This window comes from Pogonomyrmex barbatus, unplaced genomic scaffold, assembly GCF_055798465.1.
Source record: "Pogonomyrmex barbatus isolate J1 unplaced genomic scaffold, ASM5579846v1 scaffold16, whole genome shotgun sequence".
NCBI lineage: Eukaryota > Metazoa > Arthropoda > Insecta > Hymenoptera > Formicidae > Pogonomyrmex > Pogonomyrmex barbatus.
The window spans coordinates 2551820-2569967 of NW_028297112.1; the positions used below are offsets into that span (position 1 = coordinate 2551820).

At 33.0% G+C, this 18148-nt stretch overlaps 1 protein-coding gene across 7 annotated transcripts in view; it reads left to right on the forward strand.

Annotated features, from left to right (window-relative positions):
* Nucleotides 1–866: 866 nt before the first annotated feature.
* Lgr3 (Leucine-rich repeat-containing G protein-coupled receptor 3) overlaps nucleotides 867–18148 on the forward strand; it is a 34060-nt gene continuing 16778 nt past the window's right edge. For 2 of the 7 annotated variants that reach the window (XM_089074066.1, XM_089074067.1), the window contains exons 1-21: nucleotides 867–1434; nucleotides 2193–2312; nucleotides 2644–2709; nucleotides 2789–2891; nucleotides 3154–3225; nucleotides 3323–3394; nucleotides 3477–3620; nucleotides 4326–4394; nucleotides 4455–4526; nucleotides 4610–4681; nucleotides 5005–5076; nucleotides 5339–5410; nucleotides 5607–5678; nucleotides 6068–6138; nucleotides 6667–6828; nucleotides 7358–7503; nucleotides 7905–8055; nucleotides 8305–8434; nucleotides 8828–9018; nucleotides 9404–9562; nucleotides 9632–9776. In XM_089074066.1, coding sequence (XP_088930192.1) covers nucleotides 1347–1434; nucleotides 2193–2312; nucleotides 2644–2709; nucleotides 2789–2891; nucleotides 3154–3225; nucleotides 3323–3394; nucleotides 3477–3620; nucleotides 4326–4394; nucleotides 4455–4526; nucleotides 4610–4681; nucleotides 5005–5076; nucleotides 5339–5410; nucleotides 5607–5678; nucleotides 6068–6138; nucleotides 6667–6828; nucleotides 7358–7503; nucleotides 7905–8055; nucleotides 8305–8434; nucleotides 8828–9018; nucleotides 9404–9562; nucleotides 9632–9776 — 2249 coding nt within the window. In that variant the 5' untranslated portion in view covers nucleotides 867–1346. Of the gene's footprint in view, nucleotides 1435–2192; nucleotides 2315–2643; nucleotides 2710–2788; nucleotides 2892–3077; nucleotides 3226–3322; nucleotides 3395–3476; nucleotides 3621–4325; nucleotides 4395–4454; nucleotides 4527–4609; nucleotides 4682–5004; nucleotides 5077–5338; nucleotides 5411–5606; nucleotides 5679–6067; nucleotides 6139–6666; nucleotides 6829–7357; nucleotides 7504–7904; nucleotides 8056–8304; nucleotides 8435–8827; nucleotides 9019–9403; nucleotides 9563–9631; nucleotides 9793–18148 lie in introns of those variants that run through there. The other 5 variants (XR_016138650.1, XM_025217931.2, XM_089074068.1 and 2 more) reach the window with 4 other exon arrangements.

Genomic DNA, 18148 nt, shown 5'->3' on the forward strand with positions numbered 1-18148 from the left:
ATGTAGAAGAAAAATCGAAAATTGTAACTTTTTGGCCATAGATACTAAGAGCAATACTTGTTTGCCATAAAATAATTCCATTCGCATGATTCTTCAGGAAAATATGGCTTGATAAATGCTAATTGATCGGAAATCACGAAATGAAATGATCGACTCGCGAAGTAAAATTTTTCTCCCTCTTTCGGTTTCGTAGAAAAGAATAAGAAATCCAAAGGAAAACTTCTACGTACGTTCCTAATTACAGCTTTTGTCGCCTGGATAATTTCAAAGTGTACAAAAGCTTCGAAGAAGCGATAATAATGAGGAATTGAAGAGTCTCGATGCGCGAGAACAATTGTCTTAGAATAAAGAAATGGTCGAACTTTCCGCACAAGAGGAAACTTTGAGCGCTCCGACGAGTTCGAAATCAATATCGCTTTTTTTATTAATACTAATTGCACGTTTTCACGGTGGTTCTCGCGTGAGATGTGCGAAATTTCGCCAACGGTGCGAATCGCTCGTGTGAATTCAACGTGTGAATAATCTTGAACGATGCAGGTGTAAGTAAATCTGCATGTCTGATGAGCTGCATTATGTCTTATTTTAAGCACAGTGCGGGGTGCTTTAGCCACAGATAACATTGCGATATATTTCACTTTCGATTGAACCTTAGTGACAGAGTATTGAGCTTTCCAGTAAACAGGATTCTGCTTCTGAAAGTTCATTCGCATCTTTAGACTGATATAATTATATCTAATATTAATTATAGATATGTACATTACAGTTTATTTACCTTTTAAATTTATCTTTTAAAAGTACATTAAAATAAGTTTAGATATTTGTATAATAAAATAAATATCTTTCATCAAAAATCTTTTTTTTTTATTTTTCGGTAATAATACATAAATATACTTTTTTATTTTATTATTATTATTATATATTGATACCAAGATGTTATATTCATAATAAACATAGAACAAGCAATTAAATTAAAGCAAGAAATTAAATTAAAGCACTCTGTGCTAAGTGTTATTTACACATTACTATGCTTATGGGCGAGGAAGAAGATTGGTAAAAAGATTGGAAGAAATACTAGGAAGGAAAGCTTTTCCAATGTCGACGAAGAGCGCGTGTGCAATACGATTGCAACTTATATCACGACCAAACGGATGCAAGCAGTGTCATACAGTTGGTGTCCTGAGTGCTAGTTAGTTACATGGCAGATATAAAAAGAAAAATTCTTTAACATAGTAATATAAAAAATATAAAAGACATTTTCTCGCGCCTAAAACAATTTTTTTTAAGATTATAATTGTATTTAAGAAGTTAGATATAATTCAGATTTAAAAAGATAATAAGGAAACATCATGAGATATAAGCATATCGTTTTTGTCGGCGTATCACTAATTACGACGCTCTGCTTGCTTTCTGGACTTATGTATTATTACAATCAAGGTAATTATATTATTAATTCGATTATTATATGTGAAATATTTTAATTTATTTTATCTCATTATTAATTTTTGTTTCTCTAAAGAATCTTATAAAATTGTAATTTTATTATTCATTTTTGTGGAACATTTTAATAAAAATCAATAATTTTTAAAGGAGAAAAAGAAACATTTTACAATTATAATAATACAATTCTCTAAGTCATATATATATATATATATATATATATATATATATCTATATATATGTTTTTTTTGAAAATTATTATTACAAAAAAATTATTTTTTATTCGAAAAATGTTCTCATATTTGAATCTCATTTATATAAAGTAAAAATTGAAAAAAAGAGTTTTACAGCTATAAAATTAAAGCATATTAAATCTTCAAGTATCATTTGCAACAATATCTTTCTTTTTCTGTAGCTATGACAGATTGTAAGTGTGAACATCGTCGAATGTGCAGGCTACTTAACAGTTTCCTATTCCTCAGCACGTACACGTGCATTGTTACAAGATAAATATGCGTCCTTCAAATTGTAGCTTGACAATGTTAAATTATTAAATTGTTTCCACAAAATGAAGTCATAATAATAGTAAAATAGTCATTGTCTGCATTCGTGACAAACCATGTTACGTGCGGTGATAGCTTCGAGAAATAATAATTCTCATAATTTTATAAGAAGAAATTAGAATTTAATAACAAAATATAACAAAAATTATATCGATGAACCTTAATATATTTTCGATATATTAATAATTTTAGACGAATGTCCTGTTGGTACTTTTTTGTGCTTCAACAGCACTACGTGCATGCCGCAACGTAGCTGGTGTAATGGCATACCGGATTGTCCACATAGTGACGATGAATCCACGGAAAATTGCTGTGTGTGTTTTAAATCTTACGTTTACTTTTAATATTTACTACAGTTTCTGCTACAAATCCATTCAATTTTTACGCGAATTTGCTTACAATTCTTTAGCCAGCTGCAAAATTCGTTCAATTTTCAATAATACAGCCGAGTCTCTCAAAGAATTGATCATTCGTTATTCGATAAACTTCAACAATACACACATGTGGCTAAATAATTTATACCTGGCTATGTAATTTTACTAATTTTTATTCATCGTAATTACACTTGAAGGAGAAAGATTATCCTGATTTTTAGATTTTCAAAAATAATTTCGCTTCCCTAATTGATAAATTTATTATACAGTTGACATGCACGGTAATTGGGATTGGTTCATGAAAGAAAGGGACTGGGGAAACTCGAAGAATTGCGGTAATATCATAAAATATGATAAATACGATAAATACATAAAATTTGCAATGTTTACAAAATTTTATATCTTTTGTCGCAGATATATTTGATGTTTCAGTTAAATGCATCTACAACGCGTGTCGTGTGACTTGTGCAAATTATACCGATGTGCCTAAGAATTTGTCATCGAACGTCACAGCGATGTACGTCTCGTAGAAAAATGTCATTTTTGTAATTATATAATTATTTTTATATTTTTATATATGTTATTTTTATATTTTATATATAAATGATTAATAATTTTTATTATAATAATTATAATTAACATCAGCGATAATTTTGATAATTAATATCAGCGATTCAGAATGATCTTGAATTGATTTCTTCAGTAGAGCTAAGGATTGAAATCAATTAAATGTGTGTTCTCAAGACACTATTAATAACGTAGATGTACAATTTCTGCAGTTTCCTAACCGACAACTTGCTCACACATTTATCTCGCGATGCATTATCAAGATATCCGGAAATACGCTTGTTGTAAGTCTTTCTTGTTGTAATGTTTCTGCTTCGAGATACACAAAATAAAAATCTTTAATGAAATTCTGTAAAATTTTATAATTTTTTATAATTTCAGATATCTTGATAATAATAATATAATTGAACTAGAAAAAGGAACCTTCCTCCATCAATCTAAGTTGTTTTGGTTGTAAGTACAAATGCTGCAGACTACATCATTTATATTAAAAAAAAAAATATTTCTATAAAACAAAGCTCGCTTATGCGTGCAGAATTCTCACAAATAATAGCATCAGCGAAGTTCTACCAGGGCATCTAACGGGACTGGATAAATTAGAAACTCTGCTACTGGATCAAAATAAAATTGTGACGGCGGATTTTTCTGATCTGGAAAATAGCACTACTGCATACTTGATGTAAACTATTTCAGTATAGAATTATTTTAATTATTCTATTATTATATTAGATTACGAAGAATTATGGACGATCTCAATCTGTTAACTTTCGTTTATCATAAAATAAATATTTGCCTCCTATTCATTGTATTTAACATACTTTTTTCTTAACTTGTTACACAAAATTATTTAACATTGTTATTTGAAATTTGGTTTAGTTATAATGCTTATTTTTAAATTTCGAAGATATGAGTCATAATTTGAAGTTTGAAATCAACCTAATTTCCAAGTAATCTAATCTGTATTATCTACACTTGTTTTTTATTGTATGTTATCAGTATATCAATCTGGAGCATCGTTGTGAAAACGTAAATCCGTTTGGAAATTGCTTTCTTGATATCTGTAGTAATTTCGAGATAGCTTGATTGGGAAACGATTAATATGCAAATCCTAAGCAATCGGATCATATCATTTATTATAAATTAAATTATATTTGCGATTATAAAATTTATTTAAATTGCAAAGTAAATTACAAACAAAATTATTATTGATTGTATTATTTAAATCCATCAATATTGCTTCTTTCGAAAAGCAATACATTCTTTTACTTACAAGAATCGCTATAAACAATTAGTTTCTTGAAGCAGCATTGCATCGTCCGTAATTACCAATACTGATTGAAAGTGAACGTATGTAAATCTGTTTTTTTTTTCTATCTATAAATAGAAATCTGAGTAAGAACATGTTGACGACTTCCGCTTTGAAGTTACCACGACTGCCGACGTTGACGGAAATGTAAGCTTTTAATGAAAATGGATAATGTAGAACGTTTGATTTTCTGAAGTTGCGTTTCAGAATATTGGACGGAAACCACTTCGAGTCGATAACGGAAGATCTATTCGCCGGATGCCCCGCTTTGAAATCACTGTACGTACGTAAGTAGATTACGGAAGCGATTGCTGTCATTGTTAATAAGATTCATGCGAGCTAACGGCGTAACGATGATTCAGGAGTATGGAGGACAATAGCGTAAGCAGCATCGGCGAGAACGCCTTTCGAAATTTGCAACAACTTGTCGAGCTGTAAGTGCGTAAATGTTAATGTGACTCAGTTTCAAGTTAACGGTACCAACGTTCGATTATTGTAATCATAGATTGTCAGATCGGGAAACGCAGCGTTTGAGTTTTCATTGTCACTCCTTTATAGAATTATAACTCGTGTCTACGAGGTTTAAGTATTAAAGATTTGTTACCGTCAGCAGTCGACGAGGCAGATTAGACAGTTAGAAGTTGGAAACTGCTTTTTATCTCGAATGTTATTAATGACAAACTTTACCGCGGATAATAGATTGATTATAGATCAGATATAGACAATCACACAACATTAAAATACAGCCTTATTTCAGGAACTTGGCGTACAATAGGATAGTCACGATACCGTCAAACGTGTTCCGACCCGTGAATAATCTATCGAAATTGTAAGTATAAATATTCGTGTCGTGATACCAATCCGTGATAATCAATCTTAAATATTTAAATTACGTGCTTCAAGTCCGCTCGCTGATACTTAATGCTTAATGCTTAAAGATCTGCTCGCGAAAGTGAACTACGAAAACGTCACGTACTTACGGGCGCAACCGGTTTTAATTGCATTTTAAAACTACATGTGTAAATCGAAATCTACTTGAAAATAAGACTTATTACTCTAGCAACGCGCATGATATAATCTTATCCTTCCAGATTAATCAGTTACAATCCTGTTGCCGAGTTACCAATGACGCTCTTTAATCCATTAAGAAATCTTCGCTCACTGTAAGTCGCATCGTAACTTTATGTAAAACATGAGTAATTTTCTTTTCTGCTTGATGATAATAATGAAATCTAATAGCAGCGTAAATTTTTTTTATATTAATTTTATAACGTTATCTTTTCTATTTTATAAACTTACCAGTTAATATAGTGAATAAATGTATAACTAAGTTTTATATTATGGAATGTTGAATTTCAGAAGTGTCGAGGACATAAATATGGACAATATGGATAAAAACATGTTTGATGTATTTCCAAGACTAGATTTCGTGTACGTTCTCCTTATAATGTGTGGAATAATTTTATTTTCTAGTGTACTTAGTATTTTTATATTTTTTCAAAAAAGACAGCAAACTAAATTAAAATTGAAATTGTTAACAAGTAGATAATTTTATTTATATATGACATTAATTTCATAAAACATTTATATTTAATTTTGAATATTTACCTATATTACACATCTATCTGTATTTAATCCTTATATAATCCAATAAATTATATTTCCTTTAGCATTTTAAACTTAAAAAATAGAAAATAAAATTGAAAATATACAATTTATAATCTTTACATTCATTAATTATTTCTTATTTTAAATTTCCTGTAATTTGATGATACAAATTTAATTAAAATCATTAATACATAAAATTATAAATTTTTCAGATATTTCAAGAAATTTCATTACTGCATGACTTACGCACCAAAGGTGCAGAAATGCAGACCAATTAGCGATGGTAAGACATAAATCGCGATTAGATAAATTGCAGTAACAGCTGATTAATCCAATATTGAATCAAACAGAACAAGATGTATGTATGTTAACGAAGATAAGCCCCCACATAATTTTTCCCATATTGCCCCATCTAGTTTTTCCCATCTAACGCCCACATAGTTTTTCCCATCTAATTCCTACATAGTTTTTCCCATCTAGTTCCTACATAGTTTTTCCCATCTAGCCCCCACATAGTTCTTCCCATATTGCTCCCACATAGTTTTTCTCATCTAGCCCCCACATAGTTTTTCCCACATTGTCCCCATCTAGTTTTTCTCTTCTAGCCTCCACATAATTTTTTCCATCTAGCCCCCACATAGTTTTTCCCATATTGCCCCTATCTAGTTTTTCCCATCTAGCTCCCACATAATTTAACCCCTTTCTCTCTCTCTCTCTCTCTCTCTCTCTCTCTCTCTCTCTCTCTCTCTCTCTCTCTCTCTCTCTCTCTCTCTCTCTCTCTCTCTCTCTCTGTCTCTTTGTCTTTTCGAAGGTGTGTCATCGATGTCTCATTTATTGGACAAACCTCTATTAAGGGCTGCTGTTTGGAGCATATCTTGCGTTACTTGTCTCAGTAATACCCTCGTTTTGTGGGGAAGATTTACTGCCAAAGATGAGAATCGTGTTTTGAGTATCATGATCAGAAATCTCGCAGGTAATTACGTAAATTTATCTTTAATAAAAGATTTCCAAATTTTTTTAAAAAAGAACTTCTCTTTAGTACTCTTCAAAAAAATTAGACATTTACAAAAGTTGAACAAGTTAAAATAATTTTCAAATATTATAACATTATAAACATAGAAAATAGTAATCATATAAAAATACAAGCGATTTTAATCGTTCGCTTTATCGATCACTCTATCCATCACTTTTTTGATCACTCTTTTACTACATCAATGAATACGTTTCAAATCTATATATAAAATTTTTCTAAAAAAATCGGAAAGCTTAATTAATTTCAAGTTCATTCGCTGCTGAATCGCATATTGTAAAATTATTAGACATAGACGTGAAATAACGACGGCGTAAATAATCCCTATTCAAACGATCTATGTACACGAAATGCACGCGAATTATCATCGTTCGCGGTTCACAACAAAGCGCAATGCGATGATCGATCGAGCATATTAATGTTAGGCTCACTATAAATCACAGGGTGATAAAGTCACGTAATCCTTTTATAGTGTCCGACATATTGATGGGAATATACCTCTTCATAATCGCCATAGAAGACGCAAGGTTCCGTGATAACTACAAAGAGGAAGCAAGTACGTGGATGTCCTCATGGCCCTGCACGATCTTAGGAGCGCTGGCGATGACATCATCCGAGGTATGCACATTAACACTTCGCTGAATCCCACAATTTTCAATTCGCAACGTACAATTGCTATTTAACGGTACTATTTATAATGACCGCACACGCTACTATTCAGCGAAATCTGGGCGTCATGACAAAGTCGACATATGTTAGCGATGCTGCTCGTGCTGCATTTGCCATGTAGTGCGTTTAATGTGTTTAACTTGTGTAATAACCGCGAAACATCGGAAATTTATTAATTAAAGAAGTCACAGTGCGTATATTTCTTGAAACGAGTTTACTAAAATTGAATAGCAATATGCATATTACAGTAATAATAGATATACAGTTATAATAGATATAAATTAACATTAGAAAATATTTTTGAAAAATTGAACGAAATTAAAATAAATGATTCTAAATTGTTCGGCAAGGTTTCCGTGCTCATCCTGTCATTCATGTCCGTGGAGCGATTTATTTTGATCGCAGCACCTTTGAAGTGTCATCGCGCCATGACATCTCAAGCTGCATCCTCATCGATGATCGTCATCTGGATTATCGGACTCATCCTCGCTCTTGTGCCAAGTTTGTTTAAAAAAAGAATACTTTCTTCATTTAACTTTATATATTGCATTTAATTTTAATATCTTGCACAGTAGAAATATTTTATTTTGATATTTTAAATATTATGATATTTAATAATATTTAAATTTCGATAATATTTGAATCATTTACGTCGTATTTTACTAAATCTAAAAATATTTTCGAAAGAAAATAATTTAAAATTTTCCTATAATCTTGATATAAATTGATTTTTTTCTCTGGATCTGAAAGTTATCCACTGGAGAAGCAGCACAAGATTCTACGGTGTCAATGGAATGTGCTTTCCTCTGCATATAGACGATCCGTATCTAATAGGCTGGGAATACTCGGCATTTATCTTTCTGGGACTTAATCTCGTCGGGTAAACTGCATATTACTACAAGAAATTTGTAATTGAATCTAATTTGACGCTATAAAACCAGTTGTCTTTTTAAGATTGCTTTTAAGCTTATAATTTATCGACTATCATTTCGTTTTTTAACATTCCACAACAAAATTTTTTATCCTTTCAAAAAATTGAATCCGTGCGGTTAGTTTTTAAAACGTTAGTTTTACATAACGCAACAATATATCTAATTGTTATCTAATTAGTATTTGAATTTTCTAGTTAGTTCAATTATGTTAATGATACAGTGTTCGTCAAGAAATTTAATCAACGTATGCCACAAGCTTGATTGACTCTCATTTCGCGATATTCATGATATTGCATTGGAAGAAAACAGCCTTTCAAGGCTATCATTGCATTCATTTGCAGATTGGTGATTATTGGTTACGTTTACGTTGCCATGTTCGCCAGCATCTGGAGAACGCGCCGTGCCACGCCATTGTCGGTCGGCGATTCCGAGTTCGCCCTCAGGTTCTTCCTAATCGTGTTGACAGACGCGGCATGTTGGGCACCGATTATAGCGTTGAAAATCCTCGCCATGATGAAATATCCCGTCCCACGTAAGCAGAAACGTTGATGCGAATTTTCGCGTTCCCACCGACTCGTTTCCACTCCAACATTATCTCCTTTAACAATCTTTACTTATAAGTATATATGCAGATCATAAAATTTAACATCTTCTATATTTTTGTTTAAAAAACATAAATATAATATTTATTTTTTTGTTTCATTTCGCAAAAAAATTAATCAAAAATTAAATAGTCAAAATTTAATATATATTTAATATATATATATATATATATATATATATATAAAATATATAATTTTATATATTTAATATATATAAAATTTACAAAAAGATATATATTTATAAATAAAATTCAATGTTGCTCTTTAGCAGCACTATTGAATTTAAATAATATTAATACATAAAAATATTTATAGCCGATTTACACGCTTGGGTAGTGATTTTTATTCTACCGTTGAATAGTGCGGTCAATCCGCTGTTGTATACTTTTACCACGCCAAAATTTCGCGAAAGGCTCAATGAGGGTTGGTTTAGAAAAGTGCGCAGCTACATATCGAGAAAACATTCCAGACAAGGTTTGTACTCCGATATGAATAATTGCTTCAACTCTTCTACTCATAAAACGTTTATTGCTTTTATTACAGATTCACAGGCATCAGCTAACACCAATAAAAGCATGATTACCGATAGGAACGTGATACAGCCGATCTGGACTGAATATGATGATGATGATGATGATAAAAAGAGAACAGCGCCTTTTCTCGAAGATGAAGAACTTCGATCCGAGAGGCAGGACTGAAATTTAGTAATATGTTTATCTATTAATTCTATCTATCTCACTTCTATTACTTTTATATTAAATGTTACATAAATTACTGATTACGCCAATGTTCATACATTGCAAAGTTAATAGATTCTAGTTACAAAAAAAGTACAAATTTTTTTTTAAGAATATATTCATCATATAGACTTAGACTAATAGATAAATAGATAGTTTAGAACTAGCTTTATTAAACAGTGAAATTCTATGATCTAATAACCACAACAAATATAAAATCCTCATAAAAAGCCTTCTATATAATTTTAATCAAACTCAATTAATTTGAATTACGAAATTACGGATCAGGAAAACTTTCTAGCGTGCTACAGAGAACAATTATTTATCGCTTCATTATCGCTTGATTATCGCGAAAGGCATTTTCGTCCACTCGAAAATGTTCCGTTTTACAAGACGGTGCCGCAGTGCTGTTTGAGAGCACGCACTGCTCTCCAGTGGCTAATCCGTTTTATTAGAAGCGATTCGGCAAGAAGCTTAGCACAGATATCCGTGCTCTTATCCCCCCCGTTTTCTCAGATTAGCCCAGAATCCGCTCCGTTTCTGAATGTATTGTTTCGCGCATGGGTGATCCCGGCATGCGGATGTTTCAATTGTATCAACTCTGATGGCCCCCGACGGAGTACCCACCCACGAATACGGGTCGTGCTCGAAAACGTACATAAATTATTTTCCGACGAAGTCGGAAACGCGAAACGTGCACCGAAAAATTTACGACATCGATTCTGATGTACCGGCAAATCATGTTCCACCGATGTGGCACCGTTATGCCGGGTCAGCGCCACTTGTTCCGTATTATTATTATTGCGAGATGAGAAATTTATCTTCGAACACACGGGCGGGATGACTTTTTAAGCGGCTTCACCGCTGTGTACACTCTAAAACGAGCACTACATCACTCAAATATGCTCGATTAGTCGGTGTAAAATCATCGGTCGGCACGATCATCCCTTGAGGAGAGATGACTTGCCTGTATAATGAAACGATACTAAGTGAAAAAGAGGAAGAAAGCGAGGACATTATCGATAATTAATTCCTACCTTTGTTAAGATACACGTATTTTATTTCTCTCGTCATCTTTATTTCCATATTATTTAAATTATAATTATGAGAAAGAAAACTAATATCAAATTGAAGCAAATACTCTTTAATCATAATAAATTTAATAAATTATAATAAATTTAATATAATAATAAAAATGATGGATAATTTTTTTATAAGTTTTTTTTAATAAGTAAATAATATAATAGCGTGTATTAAATTTATATTTAGCTCAATCATCTCTTTCTTATATTAAATAAGAAAGAAATTTATAATAAACAATAATATACGCGGATATATAGAATAGTTTTGCTGGATATTGAACTGAAAAATAATTTTAGGACATTCAAATTAAAAAATTTTACAGTATCGTCATACTTAAACGTTTTACATAATAATTTAGATAATCCAAATTATTATTATTATTTTTTTTTAGATCTGTATCTAACCAAATTTTTAGATTCTACAACAAAGCATAGAAAAAAATAAGAAAAAGTAAAGTGAGCTAAATAATAAGCTTTTACTTATCCATTTATGAATGAACTCTTGAATTGTAATCCATTAAAGCCTGCGGAGATATAAACAGCGAGAGATGCAACGATATCCGACTTCCGACTTTCGGAGGGTTACAGTCAGCCGTAAATCATGCGAACGGCCAAGAAAAATGCATCTCGCGAGCACTCTACGATCTACCGGCACGTGGGTTGGTTCTTACGCGATATAATGTGTAATTTATGGCGGATGGCCAATGGTAAGGTCCCGTTAAGGGGCCTCGATACTTCGCCCGAGACAGACCGCCTTTTAGGACTGACTTTTCTTCCGCCTTAAGCTGCTAAGATTTCTTCGGCTACAATACAATTACATTACGATGTAGGCGGATATGCGTTATGCGATCGTCCACGAAATTGTCCCGGTATAAAAAGAAGGCAAACATCTCGATGTAACGATGCCGGTAGATTGATGGCAAACCGCCGTGACGCATTGGTGCGACATCATTGAATTATCGAGTCGTGAAATAAAAATTGCACTCATTACACTAAATTGCACTAAATACACGAATGTTCAATTTGAAAAAAAGAAGATGAAGAATCTTTTTACAAATTTGTAAAAATTAAAATCAAAAAGATGTAGAAAATACGTGCATATAGTAAATATGTGCATTTAGTAAAACACTAATCAGAAAGTTTAAGATATATAATCACAACTGATAATGATAATTTAATTTTATCAATTATAATTTTTTTGATAAATATTGATAAATTGGTTATACATTTTTCGAAAGGTTTGAAATATATTTAAAATATTTCTGGATATTTCTGCAATTACTATTGCAATTAAAATATATGCAATTTAAATATTTCTAATATTTCTGATTTTTTAAATTAGTTTCTGCACGTATTTTAATACGCAATAAATATTAGTTAACTTGATATATATGACAAAGAGAATTTTCTAAGATATGATAATGGCGCCAGGGCTCCAACCGGAAGACAGGGAACGTGAAGGAATTTCCAATGAACGTATATTGTATATCTATAGTGTCGCCTGGCATAAATTATTACAACTCTTGGCAATAGAGAAGAATATTTTTCATGCATGCACGCACACGTGATACGCAAAGCGAAAGCGAGCAACAAGATCGCAACCTTCCGAAGGTCTTCTCGAGAATTGCTTCGAGTGAGTACTTGTCAGTAGCAGAATAAAAAAAAAGGGTGAAACGTCACGTAACCACCTTTATAAATGATATATGCGAGGTGTGTTCAACATATATATATGCCGATGATCAATCTAATGATATTCTTGCTTAGAAACTAAAAGACACAAAGATGACGAGATATATCATTTATCTTTACGACGTTTTCGTTTTTCAAAGTTCCAAATAATATAATTAAAAAAATTTAAATTAATATATTTCTCAAGTAATTATTCAATTCCATCAACTTCCGATGGAATCGATGGTCGACTCAAAGTTGATCGAAACTGTATGCCCGTCCGTGGGCTCCAACAATGGAAAGGTCTTGAAAACGTTAATAAAGTTTCGAACAGATCGCTCGGCAATCTACGAAATTGGCCGGCGCGATTCGCAAAGAGTTAAAGACGGCCATCAGACGATCTCCGGCGCGAAATCGATGCGAAAGAGAGCCGCCCGCGCCACGGATCTTCCTTCCCACAATTATAGGGTATAAAAATTCTTTCGGATTTCAGTCACGCAAGCGCAAGGCTGCATTCGGTCCACGGGAAGAAGATTTACGTGCGAGGCGGTAATTGGCGCCGTTTCGAATTTTTACAGCGCGGAGGATCCTCGGATACAGCCTTCCGCGATAAGAGAATGTCCGAGTACAGTGTAAGATATCAAAGAAAATGGCTCGGCCGTACTAGTTAACGCGACTGTAATATTTACGCTTCAATGCGGTTATCGGTGATGCCGGGTAATAGTGAAAGCTGAATGTGCAGTCTTTCTTTTATCACAGTCCGTGATTACATTGCATAATCTTATATACACGCCCAATATCGTATAAACGTAAATATTTCACAATGCGTACATTACAGAGAAATCTTACGTAAGCCAATATGAGCGATCAATAATTCACAGAAAGAACAGTTTTGCTGGCAAATTTAAAAATTCAGCTATATATATAGATTTGAAAATAATTTCGTTAGGCCTTTAAAATTATCGTGCACAACGTTCAAATTGATTGCTGGCAGATAAAAAATTTCTCGCAGTATTATTATATTTAAACATTTTATATTTTACATAATTTTGATGGTCCAACAAAATTATTTTCAGATTCAAATTCTTGCTAATAAAACTTCTTTCCGTTTTCATTTGCTAATTAACATCTTTTCGTTCAATATAAACAGATCTCGAAGACAAAAAAAGTTTTGAAAAGATCAGTTTGGAAATTTCATTGCCGGCGAAGTATATTTTGCATAAAATATACTTTGTCATAAAAAAAGACTAATATTAAGATAATAGATTCTGCATCTATCCATTCATCTATTCCTATGCATTCGTTCTAACATCCACCAATTTCTTAGAGAATATTCTACAGTATCGATTTATAAATACGTGTCGGAAGCACGTTCTAATGAACGGTGGCCGTAGTGATCGTCGATCGATATTCCTGTCGATCATATCCTTGGGTACCGTACAAAGAATCATTCAAGATCACAGCAATGGTGATGAGACCACTATACGTTCACCTATTACATTCTATTACATGAATTACGTTCATTACGCTCGGAGATGGTCGACGTGAACGACGCGACGGCAGGCGAGATTGACGGGAAATAGATGATACTAATACCGATCACCAATATATAATAATCATATATACAATAAATATATTATAATAATAAGTCGCAAATAATTAGGCCGCAATAGCATCCCAATAGGAAGGCACAGTCATAAATCATTTATGAACCGTAATAATATTATAATAATTTTACATCGATATATTGTCACCCATCATATTTTATCAATTTTCTCATATTAAAGAATTAATGTTTTAATTTTTATTAATTATAAAGATAAAAATAAAATTAATTATAACAACTAGATTTCAAAAAAGATTACTTAGATTTCAAAAAAAAAAAGAAAAATTAAAATTCCACTGTTTTTGCGAAACAAAATCTACCAAAATGGTCGAAATTTATTCTGACGTCGCGTGCGAGTGCATGTACATGAATGAACAACAAATGGCATTGGCAAAAGGAAGAAAAAGGGAGAAGGGGGAAAAGGGAGGATGTGAAGAAGCACTGCTTGACACGCTCGCCGACATATTAAATAACGCGACAGCTGCGGAATACGCGGCACCGATACCTCATACCGGCCCGGTACTTCTTTCGTATCGTTACTCGCAGATTATTAACGTTACACAGCATTTTCGAGATTCACGGTTCGAGTGGACCATCATATTTCGTTTTTCTGTTCCGGAGAAGCTTCAATATTTGTCCAAGAATTAATTTTTCTTTCCTTGACTTTTTTGCAATATAACATAACTGTAGCATTAAAACATAATACACGTACAGGGAAGAGAAAATGTTTCTTAGAATTAAAATAAAATCAATTGGTCGATAAGAAAGTAGCAAAGCAAGTTTGAATGTTGAGCAAGATTTCCAGATAAATCTTTATCGTAAGATTTATTTCATTGCGCATTTTGCGCGCCGTGACAAGATACGGAGCGATATTGGACCACATCGGGTCCGGACCCAAGACCTGGTCCAGCTGTTGAAGAGCTCGAAGAAGGATGATGCGAGCCACTGGAATGCGGGGAGTACATTCGTGAGGGGTGCATCTGAATCTGAGTGTATCGTGTGGCATCGCGTCACAGTATCACATTGCCATACCTGCCAATTACAAAACCGTTCGGTCGACTACCCGGCAATGAGCAACATATCGCGACACGGTCATCGACTCGTGTGCTGCAAAAAACCTCGCAATGTACATACATATCTATAGACAAATGGCGATACACGGAAACGATATATCGCTTAAATTCTCAACAGAATGTCTAAGAATATCTGTCGAAGAAATTCTCTGAGAATTTCTTAATTTTCAAGGTAATTGTTTTAAAAAATTTTAGGTAAAAATGAAAAGTATTTTTAAATACATCTTATAAATAAATATATATTTATTGTGCAAAGTCCTTAATATTTTTCATTCATAAAAGTTTGTAAAATAAAACTCACTCTAAAAAGAATCACTCGAGTTTCAATAATCAAATTTGAAAAAATTTTGAAAGAAATTATAAGGATTCTATAAAAAATAAATATTTCATACTGCATGAAATTTTCAAACTTTATTTTCAAAAATTACAAAAAATTATATAATGTATAATCGAAATATAATTCAATTTTTATAAAACTATTAAAATAAATATCTTCATTGCAACAAAATTGCATCTAACGCTACATCGTTCATTCGTCTTCAATATTGGATATTATATTAATCTTAAAATCATATATTTTGAATAAATGGTTCACTATCACCATTAACGATTCAATCAGTAAATTCCCGATTATAACACAAAGACAAGATATTATGATAACTTCAAAATAATTCCCTAATTTCCAACTAAATTGTCTAAGAATTCTCTGATTTTTCAAGGCACAAACAAATTCCTTGAAAATTCCGGATTTTCCTGATTTTTTTCAGATAGTAGACTGATTTTTTCAGATAGTATTCTGGTGAGATATAAACTAAAAAAGAAATAAAATAAAAAGGGGTATTTCAATTATCAAAATTGTTATTGCAGTATCCATTTTAAGATAATTATGAAAGAAGGCACAATCTTACTTCGTATGATATAATCTCGCTTTAAACATCCAAATGGAATTTATTCTCGGACTTTTTATTCTCGGTTGCGAAATAACTATAAAACAACTCGTGACGCAAACTCGATAAGCTTAAGTGAGGAAATCAGTGTCAAATCATTCCGGGGCAGAATGCGTGAGCGGAATCCTTGATACCGACGTTCTCCTATCAACGCGGCTTATGACTATTAATTAAAAGCGGCAACGCTCGACTCGCGCTTCGGCATTCACGCGGTCAGCGACACGAAAGCAGAAGGCGGAGACTCGACATAAACAACCACGCGGACGGAAATTAATGCGCCGCGTCGGTGCGAAATGCGGCGAAACTATCTGCCAATGCGGATAATTAGTCGGGCGCCGACTATGCTAGCGCTAATAAGATTCGAAACGGAAAGAGCAACGTAATGTAGCTATCTCAATTGCATTTTTCCAACGGAAGTGTTTAAATAAACTATTACGATTGTAATCAACTTTAATACTTAGAACGGCATCCAGAGTTCGATTCTCGCAAATTTCCTGCACAACCGGAATCAAATATAAGTAGCAACACGAATATATTTTAGTAAATCTTATGACATTCTTGCCTTTAAATCTTTGATCGAAATGTGATGATATTGATGATCATGAGGTCATTTAACGTTAAAACTGGAAAGCTATCGCGATGATAAATTCTCGATGATAGAAGATAACTTAATCTAGCTTTAATCGAACTTTCTCTTGCAGGAATTCAAGATTTAATTGTGGAGACTCGCTAAAGATGCGACAAATTATTACTGTTTATTATTATTGATTATTTTTGTTTAAGAAAAATCGACCGACTCCGAGTTGGTCTCAAAATCCATGGATAAAAAAGAATTTCCTCGTATATTTCGCGCGTTAGATGATAACAGCAAACACGGAAAGAACGATTTTGCTGAAGTATCTAAAAATTTGGATTTTCAGATACAAATCTAAAAATTTTGTTCGACTATCAGAATTATTATTAGGACGTATAAATATAATAATACCGCAAAAATTTTTGATATTCTATGCAAATAATTTAAATATTCTGTTTTGTGGACCGACAAAATTATTTTCAGATCCGTATAGAAAAAATTAATTAAATTAAGATTATATATTCTCATCTGTAAGCAAGAATGCTATAATCTTCTTAGAAAAATTTTAATCTTGATTTGATCAAATTTATATTGCAAGTATAGATATTCTCATATATACATAGCATATACAAGCAAAATATATAATCTTTATATAGAAAAATATAGAAAAATATTATATCTTATATAGAAAATTTTGAACAAAATTGAACAAAAGTAATACTTGCATTAATATATTAATTCAGTCTCTTGCTTATATATATTATTTTTGGTATGTAAATTATATTCTTGCTTATATATGAGAATATTTGTCTCGAATTAAGACTAATTGACGCGCGCGCGCGCGCGCGCGCGCGCGTGTGTGTGTGTGTGTGTGTGTGTGTGTGTGTGTGTATTATATATAGCCAAATTTTTAGATACTTGAGAAGTATTCTTTCTATGCAGGTGGGCCGTAAAGTTGAAGCGATACGCGGAGAGACGTAAGCTCGCGAGGAACGCGGCGTGCCGCGCACGATCTCTTTTCTCACGTCGTGGAAACGACTCGAGGACGCGGCCTCATACTCTTTCGGTCATTAGCTCGACCCCCGTGGGCACCCGCTCCCACCCGTACGCGTGCACTTATGTATTATTTGCATCCGACGACGTAAGTCCCGATGGCATGTGTGTACTCGGACTTCGCAGTGGCCGTCGCAGAATGCAGTCGGCCGGCGACGCAGCGCGCGCGCTTTGCGTGGCGCCCGCCGCCCTAATCATCCCCAGCCGGCCGGTCGATCGGCCGCTCCGTTCTCTGTGCTCTCACTTACCCACTTACTTAACCCACGTAAATTGCATCCTTGTAAAAGGCCCCGCGTTGAATTAATCTCCTGACCGGCAAT